This window comes from Antennarius striatus, chromosome 7 (assembly GCF_040054535.1).
Source record: "Antennarius striatus isolate MH-2024 chromosome 7, ASM4005453v1, whole genome shotgun sequence".
Classification (NCBI taxonomy): domain Eukaryota; kingdom Metazoa; phylum Chordata; class Actinopteri; order Lophiiformes; family Antennariidae; genus Antennarius; species Antennarius striatus.
Genome location: NC_090782.1, coordinates 6,709,168 through 6,718,181, shown reverse-complemented (window position 1 = coordinate 6,718,181; position 9,014 = coordinate 6,709,168). Strand labels below are relative to the sequence as shown.

The 9,014-nt window shown below is 38.8% G+C and overlaps 1 protein-coding gene across 3 annotated transcripts; it reads left to right on the top strand.

Annotated features, from left to right (window-relative positions):
• Positions 1-2,991: 2,991 nt before the first annotated feature.
• On the top strand, positions 2,992-8,767 carry LOC137598876 (fizzy-related protein homolog). 3 transcript variants are annotated; one of them, XM_068319405.1, is made up of 14 exons: positions 2,992-3,127; positions 3,627-3,744; positions 4,400-4,522; positions 4,659-4,722; positions 5,132-5,262; positions 5,480-5,562; positions 5,658-5,841; positions 5,920-5,985; positions 6,085-6,187; positions 6,411-6,595; positions 6,678-6,911; positions 7,335-7,439; positions 7,527-7,619; positions 7,711-8,765. In XM_068319405.1, exons 2-14 carry the CDS (start codon positions 3,676-3,678, stop codon positions 7,750-7,752), a joined length of 1,482 nt encoding a protein of 493 aa, XP_068175506.1. In that variant the 5' UTR covers positions 2,992-3,127; positions 3,627-3,675; the 3' UTR covers positions 7,753-8,765. The 3 variants fall into 3 exon arrangements, with proteins under 3 accessions (XP_068175506.1, XP_068175507.1, XP_068175505.1); XM_068319406.1 differs by having other exon boundaries at positions 3,004-3,161; positions 5,135-5,262; positions 7,711-8,767; XM_068319404.1 differs by having other exon boundaries at positions 3,004-3,161.
• Positions 8,768-9,014: the final 247 nt, after the last annotated feature.

The following is a 9,014-nucleotide window of genomic DNA, read 5'->3' as shown; positions in this document are numbered from 1 at the left end:
AGCAGTTTGTTCAAGTAAGAGAATAATATGCAAACAAATGTTCAAAATGTTCTGATTCTAATATACTGACCATTAAATAGTTGAGTGACGTGAATTGTTAAGCCCACAGAAGGTACCTTTAGGGTGAAAGCATCCTTGACCAAAGCATCACATAAGCTACGGAAAACATGTGCTCCAGACAATAAGATCTGATAAAGGGGAAAGAGGATCTCTCCTTTGGGCAGTAAATCATATTAGTTGCTCGTTTTGTTAGCACAATTTCCATGCGTGAAATCAAAAATGTGTATCTGATTTTCATTCATTCTTTACATGAGCTGCTGGCGTTGATGATTCACACAAACGTCCACGTCTTTGAAGGATCATGTTCGGATCATCATCGTAAGACGAATGTTGGTTTGATAGACTGAAAGCAGTGACAGAGAAGGACATGACCAGTGGATTTAAAAGATTATATCTTGGGACTTGGGACAAATACACTAGTGGAGTTTAATTTAAGTAAAATAAGTTCAAGTAAGCTCTGTACTTACATAAAATGAGTAACAGTTATGTATTTAAATACATACTGTATTTTATTTTGTACTACATTACAAATGACCACAGAGGGCATTTGTGAGGGCAAATATCACCTCTTCACTTCACATCTTGACACCTTTAATCACCAATCCCTTTCCCACATTGGAATTAGGAGTATAAATCATTCAGTCATTGATTCATTTTCTCAACCCACTTCATTCACTTGCACGGGTCACAGGGAGTTGGAGCCTATCCCAGTTTAGGGCGTGAGGTAGGGAAATTCCTGGCACGACACCAGTGCACCGTGGAGCTACACACAGACACACAAACACGCACAAACACACTCATTCCTACGGTCAATTTGGGACCGGCCAATTAACCTGAAGCGCATGTTGTAGGAGGTGGGAGGGAGCCAGAGAACCCGGAGATAACCCACGCAGACACGGGGAGAACATGCAAACTCCGCACAGAGCGGGACTCGAACCTGAAACCGCTTTGCTGTGTAGTAACAGCGCTACCCACTGTGCTAATACTAGTATACATTAATCAATAAATTGTGGCCTTTGGTATTTAAATTAGGTTGGTGTTGTGGCTCATTGGTTAGCAATGTTGCTTCACAACAAGATGGTTCCATAGTGGAGTCCAGACTGAGATGATCTGCTGACTGTAAAATGCCCATTGGTGTGAATTTTAGTGTAAATGGCTCAACATGATATCCAAAAGGTATATCATCAGGACCGACTTCCTTTCCACTCTTTATCCTCTTCAATGCCCACCTCACTTCATCCTGACTAATCTTTGCTATTGCCTGGTCCACAACAGCCACCTCTTCTAGTCTTCTAGTTCTCTCTCATTTTCCTTGTTCATCAACTCTTCAAAGTACTCTTTCTATCTTCCCATCACACTGCTGGAACCTGTCAATACACTTCCATCCCTATCTTTAATCACCCTAACCTGCTGCATGTCCTTCCCATCTCTCTGTCTTGCCAACCTGTATAGAAGAGTCTCTCCCTTCTTACTGCCCAACCTAGCATATACTGTATATATGTATGTCTCATACTTCATATTCAGTCTTAACTAGAATATGAAAATGCAACATTGAACTATGTTTACTGATAACATACTCGTCCACAGAATGCCTGTGGTTTTCGTATTCATGTCTTACATGCAGCATTCTCTGGATTTTTTGAATCATTTCTTACTAAAATGCTCACATTTGTTGTTCTTGAACTGTTGAACTACTTGCCCATCCAGATTTTCACGAAGTGATGCATCATTGGTCTTAACTGAGCATTCAAGGCTGTACCTTGCAGACTCAAATGTGTCTGAAAGGCTTACACCTGTTGTCATTTTAGTTGTGAAATTTTCTAATCAGATGTTTCTGAGCTTTCCACAACTTCCACAATCATTTCTTGCTGGTGTACCAAAAAGTTTTAGATGTATTGCTGGCGTGAAATTCATAATAAGCCCATCTTCTATTTACAAAAATTAAAGCAATTTAATGAGGTACAACTTCAGAGACAATACCTTTGTACTGTTTTCCATTGAAATTAATTTTTAAAAAAACATTAAAGTAGAGAGTAGAGTATAACTTTATTTATCCCTTAAGCAGGTTCCGTCAGGGAAATTAATCTATCCGTCGCACACAGCACAGAAAGTACACAAAACACAGAAAAAGCACACAGAAAGCACCAGCACATAGAAAGTAGTACAAACACCAAATAGAAAGAGTAATAAATAACCCATCAAGAATATATAAATAGAAAATCATAAATAGGCATAGAAATAAAAAATAAACATGCCTGGTTAAGTATGGGTGTAATGAAATGTCTACAGTGTTATTGTTTTTGCTGTATTGTTTGTGTCATCCCTCAGCTCTGGACTTTCTTCTTCTTCAACTCCCCCAGACAGGGGTTGAGCAGTTTAATCACTCGGGGGATGAACGAGTTCTTCAACATATTGAATTCAAGGGTTTCCCCGTATTTTTAGGGAGCAGGTTCTTCCACAACTTGAGTGGAGGTTGCAGCTGTGAACCCATGCCTTCACACGGCTGTGTGGTTTAAAAGTGGAACTATACCGCCCTCTGTGTTTCTTATTTGAACACGACACAGAACTCAACCATCTTAACGACTATCGTACAGTATGCACTGATTTTTAAGTTAGGTCGTTTTTCAGGTTCATTTTATCGGGTTAGGGCTTTATAATATTGATTTATTTGCAGCTATTAAACCACAGTAACATTATCTTTTTGATAAGATCAATCCATGCGCAAATTATCAATTGTAAGTTTGCGTTGCAGGTACAGGTTATAAGAAATTGTACTTTCATTGACTTTTCATGCAAGGATTGTAATTCTTACCTGACTTAAATCTCTAATATGTTTAACAAGCTGTTCTTCGTTAGCTAAAAGGCTTCCTCTATCGAGCAGCTAACGCGCTTCCGTGTTTTGATTTGAGGAGTGACGTCACTAGAGTGACAAATATCCCACAATGCACCGGCTCCCCTTACCTCAGCCAAACTGAATTAATTTACATCAAAAAATTGGGAGTAATATCGTTAAATTCATCACCCACTTTCCCCTGATCGATCCGCGTTTTGCTGCTGCTGTTGTCGGGTGAGCGGTGATCTCCAGGGCCTCACCTGCTGTTGTATGTTTGCTGTTTATTACCAGTGATTTTAGATTAGCGTCTGACGTTAGCCACATGCTAAAGCTATTTTAGGTCGCCTTCATTTAGCAGGACAAACATGTTCAGTAGTTTAGGGGGTCCTCTGTTGACTGCTAGCAGCGTCCCTTAAAAAGCCCTTCTTTTCGTTGACTTGGGTGAAGTTAGCCGTGATAAAATTAATGTTACTCAATCTGTTCATCTAAATATTATATTCGGGTTGTTTTATGATTATTTTTATAATTCGCAGGTACTTGACGAAGCAAGTGAAATGAGATGGCTCAAAACATCCTTTGAGGAATTGTTAGGATACTGCTTCTTTTGTCTTAATTTCTAACAATATTATGTTAACCCCTAGAAGAAGACAAACACACATGCTTAAAATAGGTTGTTTTGTTTTTTTTAAACTCGTGAAATGTCTTTTCTTTTAATTTTATTTTATGTTGACAGGCTCACAACCTCCCAGCCTGTGGCTGTGGGATCAGAGCATCAGGTTGAGATGGACCCTGAATATCAACATCGCCTTCTTCGTCAAATTAATATTCAAAACGACAATTTGAGCCCAGTTGTGAGTTGTTTCTTACTTTTCTCCCCGTCCCTCCTTTGGTTGTTATTTTACTGTAATCGTTATGTGTGCTATTAAAATATAATATACAAATTATCTACCATCAATGAACCTGTTATGATGGAGTTGATTTGTGAATAAAATGATTTCATAAGTGACCCAAACATTATAGAAATCTTTAAATGAATACTATTAAATATCATTTGTTCGTTACAAGCCGCTTCAGAGCGGTGATGTATTGTAATTGTGAGTGTTCGTGTGTTGGTCCGTTCCTATGTCCACCAAATATCTTCACAACCATTGCAGATAGAAAGCTAAAAAAAAAAAGCACATTACTTCGGCGGCAAAGATGAAAATGAGATGATGACCTTGACCTTGAGAAAACTAGGTCAAGGACAAATTTCAACTTTTGTACACTCGTGAACCGGATAAGAAAAACGAAGAAGGCCAGTGTGAGTAAGACCATCAATCAAAGCTAGTGCTTTGATCTACATATGCACTAGCTTTGATCTATGGTCAAAGCTAGTGCATAACTTTGATCTACCCTGAGAGTTCAAAGCTATGCACTTGTCAGGTACTACTTTCAGGGTACCCTGACCTAAGTCGCGGGATGTTGCAGTCTCTGACTGTCTTGGTTCTTGTTGTTGTTGTTTTACAGAAACTGACACATAGTCTACATAGTCCCACCAGCTCCCCGTTATCCTCACCCAGTAAACTTGGAGACAGATTCATTCCAATCCGGGCAGGAGCTAACTGGAATATCAACTTCCACAGGATCAATGTATGAAAAACATGGAGCTTTTTTTTGTTAATTTGGATTATTGATGGCATAGAATGGTAGATAGATTGCAGAGTTCAAAATGTAACGATGTGTTTTGGGATCTTCAATCACTGTATGAATGTTTTGTGATTTTTAGGAAAATGAGAAGTCACCAACTCACAACAGAAAAACAAAAGATGCCTCATCTGACAATATTAAAGGTAATACAGTTTGTAAAAGTTACTCAGAGCAATATACAGTAATCCCTCGTACATTCGTGCTTCAGGATGCCCTGCTTCACCTTATGGATTTTTAGTAGATAGTCACGTGATACCGTACGCGCATTCTATTGGCTGATAGCATCTGGAAGTGCGCTGCATTCTGAGACTCACGGAATGAAGCGCACTTGAGCAGGTAAAACAGATAGAAGGTGGTTTAATATCAGTATGGGAGGTTTCATAAATGTTTAAAATATTGTAAATAATAAAGTAGTGTGTCGCTATATTGCAAATTTTGTTATTTGCGGGTGGGCCTGGAACGCATTAACCGTGAGTATGGAGGGATCACTGTATAGTCTAATTAAACTATATGTTTTCTGCATTGTAAAAAATAACTATGTTGTATTTGTAGCAGATGGGCTGGCCTATTCTGCTTTACTGAAAAATGAGCTGTTGGGAGCAGGAATAGAAAAGATCCAGGACCCCCAAACGGAGGACAGGCGTCTGCAACCATCAACTCCAGAGAAGAGAAGTCTCTTTAGCGTAAGGACATTTTGGCTCATAGACTTTACGTAGTGAATTAAGTAGCATATTGACCATACAATGTACCTGCATACAGGGTGAGCAATCAATAATGTGATACCTCAGTTAGCAGGAGTTGTAAATAAACCTTACTATTTAATGTAAGATTGTTCATCAGTGAGTCATCATTTTAATGAAGCTGGCACAGAATATGATGTTATCTGTGTGTACTTCACAGTATTCACTCATTACCAAAAGTCCTTCACCAGATAATGGCAGCAACATTTCCCCTTACTCCTTATCACCTGTTAGCAACAAAAGGTAAAATTTTATTTTTTATTGTCGGATTTTCAAATCGCAGACACTTTTTATTTTATCACCAGAATTTTAAAATCTCTTTCTTCTGCTTTTTATAGTCAGAAATTGCTGCGTTCACCTAGAAAGCCAACTCGCAAAATTTCAAAGATCCCTTTTAAAGTCCTTGATGCTCCAGAGCTACAGGATGATTTTTACCTCAACTTGGTGGACTGGTCATCTCTCAACGTGCTCAGTGTTGGGCTGGGTACCTGTGTTTACCTTTGGAGTGCCTGTACAAGCCAGGTACTCGAGAGTTTCCATAAATCATTTTGTAAAAAATAATTGTAATTGCTTAATGGATATTAATTTTCTTTTTCTTAGGTGACAAGGTTATGTGATTTATCGGTGGAAGAAGACTCAATCACTTCAGTTGGGTGGTCAGAAAGGGTAGGTGCACATAGCTAATGGAATTGTGGGAACTGTCATGACTCATGACAGACTTTTTGTAGTTAGCCTTTTCTTGACATGAATTACTCATGTTTTCAGGGTAATCTAGTAGCAGTGGGAACTCATAAAGGCTATGTTCAGATATGGGATGCTGGTGCTGGGAAGAGGCTCTTTTCCCTTGAAGGACACACTGCAAGAGTCGGTGAGAACTTTTACTAGCCATAAACTCCAAATATGTGGTGCCTTAACAGGAATGCTTCAGTCACGATAAAAACCACTGACAACAAAAGAACAAGACGTAACAGACAAAAATTAAATGAAATAATCCTTGGAAGTATCTGTACTTGTTCCTTGACAGAAATTTTTTATGTTAGTCAAATGTCAAGAGTGTGCTCAGGCATCATCTAGTTTCGCTCTGTGTGCAGGAGCATTAGCATGGAATGCAGACCAATTGTCATCAGGAAGTCGTGATCGCATGATTCTTCAGAGAGACATGCGAACCCCTCCACTCCAGTCAGAGAGACGGCTGCAGGGACACAGACAGGAAGTATGTGGTTTGAAGTGGAGCACTGACCATCAGCTACTCGCTTCTGGTGGTAACGACAACACGGTACAGTTAATATCGCGATTGAAACTGCCTCTCTCTTTTTGCATTTTTTCAATGTATTTATTGATGGTTCTTGTCGTCTCAGCTACTGGTTTGGAACCATGCCTCACTGAGTCCTGTGCAAACATACACAGAGCACCTGGCGGCAGTGAAAGCCATTGCCTGGTCTCCCCACCAGCATGGCCTGCTAGCCTCAGGCGGTGGCACGGCAGATCGTTGTATACGATTTTGGAACACCCTGACTTCACAGCCACTGCAGTGTATGGACACCGGCTCTCAGGTCTGCAACCTGGCCTGGTCCAAACACGCTAATGAGCTGGTAAGTGTCTCCAGATACACACAGGAATCAATGGATTGGCTGATTATAGTCCAGCATAATGCCAAGCATATTTCTCAAATTATTCATAATAGTTTCACCAAATATGATACACTATATGTATACTAACCCACCAAAAATTATTTTATTCTTTTTAATATTTTGATTTTACTGCTACCAATTTTAAGTAATCTCTACTCTAATGAAGGGGAAGCTATTTATTTTTCGATTATATTTTTTACAGTAATATGTGGTGTGTTGGGGGGGATATGTCATCGTCTTTCTGGGGTTTTTTTGGCGCAATGTAAAATGTACATTGGAAAAGTAACAATCCTCAACCAAGTCTATTTGCAGTGATATGAAAAATAAGTCTCACAGAGCTTGGTATAATTTGTTAGGAATGAATCATATTGCCTTGTTTTTCAGGTGAGCACTCATGGCTACTCACAGAACCAGATCTTGGTGTGGAAATATCCAGCTCTCACTCAGGTTGCCAAACTCACAGGACACTCCTACAGAGTGCTCTATCTGGTCAGTTTTCTCTCTGATGAGAATGTGATTATGTAGATCATGTAGCTGGAAATCTTTTATGAACTTTTTGAATTGTTATTGTTTTAGGCCATGTCCCCAGATGGTGAAGCGATAGTGACAGGAGCTGGAGATGAGACCTTGCGCTTCTGGAACGTATTCAGTAAAACAAGGTCAACAAAGGTGAGAGAATATTTTAGGGAAAATCATTGTATAATTAAAAAACCTGTTCATTATTACAATGACATTTTATTTTCTGTTTCTTACGTTTCAGGAATCTGTATCAGTTTTGAATCTATTCTCCAGGATACGATAACTTCAAGTAAATATTAAAACTCGAAAGCTTGAGTGGACTCCGTCATCACTACTAGATCAATCATCAACATGGTGCAAAGGACTTTCAGCACAACCCAAGCATCTTGTGACATGTTTTCATGGAGTAAATGACTGCAAGAGCTACCGAGCAACTTTAATCTTCCCAGGCTGACACTTTTTTTCTGCCATTATCATGAATGTAGGGTTTTTAAAAACTTTTTTTTTTTTACATTCAAAAACTTGTATGTTAATTGGAGAAATTACAAGTCTTGATTAGAAATTTAGTGACTGTTTTCATTGTTGGAGAATCAGAAAAGTGGTGAGAGCTTTTCAGTTTTTGTTGCGCTCAGGTTTTATTTATTTGAAAAATTTACCATTACATATTTTGATTACAACATAAAAACATATTGTCATCACCTACTTAAGCCTGTATGTATGTTCACCATGCATACTGTGATCATTGGGGTATTAATGATGAGAAGGGTTTTCTGAAGTACAGTACAGTAATGCAGTTTTGCTTGTGTTGACAGAAAGTCTAATGCTGTGCATCTAGACGTATACTACACAGTTGATTCTTTGTAGTAAAGAAAAAGATAAAAGCTGAACTGGAAAACCAATTATCTAATGTTATGTACATTTTTTACCATTATAAATACCATTTATCATTATGGAGATAACGGCGTTAGACATTTAGCTGCATCTCAAAACTAGAACCAATGCAGTCACAGACTGCAACATCCTGCGACACACCTGAATTCAAAATTTTACCCTGACCTACTTCCAAAGGTCAAAGATCAAAGCTAGTGCTCTGACCTACTGTCATTGATCAAAGTACAGTACTAGCTTTTGATCTAGTCTTACACTCACACTGAGTGTACAAAAGTTAAAATTTTACCTTGACCTAGTTTTCTTAAGGTCATTGTCTCATTTTCATCCCCTTTGTCGCCCGAGTAATGTGCTTTTTGTTTCATCTTTCTGCAACGGTTGCGAAGATATTTGGTGGACATACGGACGAACACTGACTATTAAATCACTGCTTTGAAGCGGAATGTAGTAACATGATGTTTTTGAAGTTAATGGAGTACAAGAAGACAAATTTAAAAATGTACCAGTGTACTTTTTCACATTTAAATTTGTTTGCTCAACCAAACCCAAGTTCTCACTTGGGTTTTGGTCGGATTCCTTCCTGGATATTTCTGAACCACGTGACCAACTCGAGTATATCTACGGCATAAACCCATTCATGTTGCAGCGACAACCAGA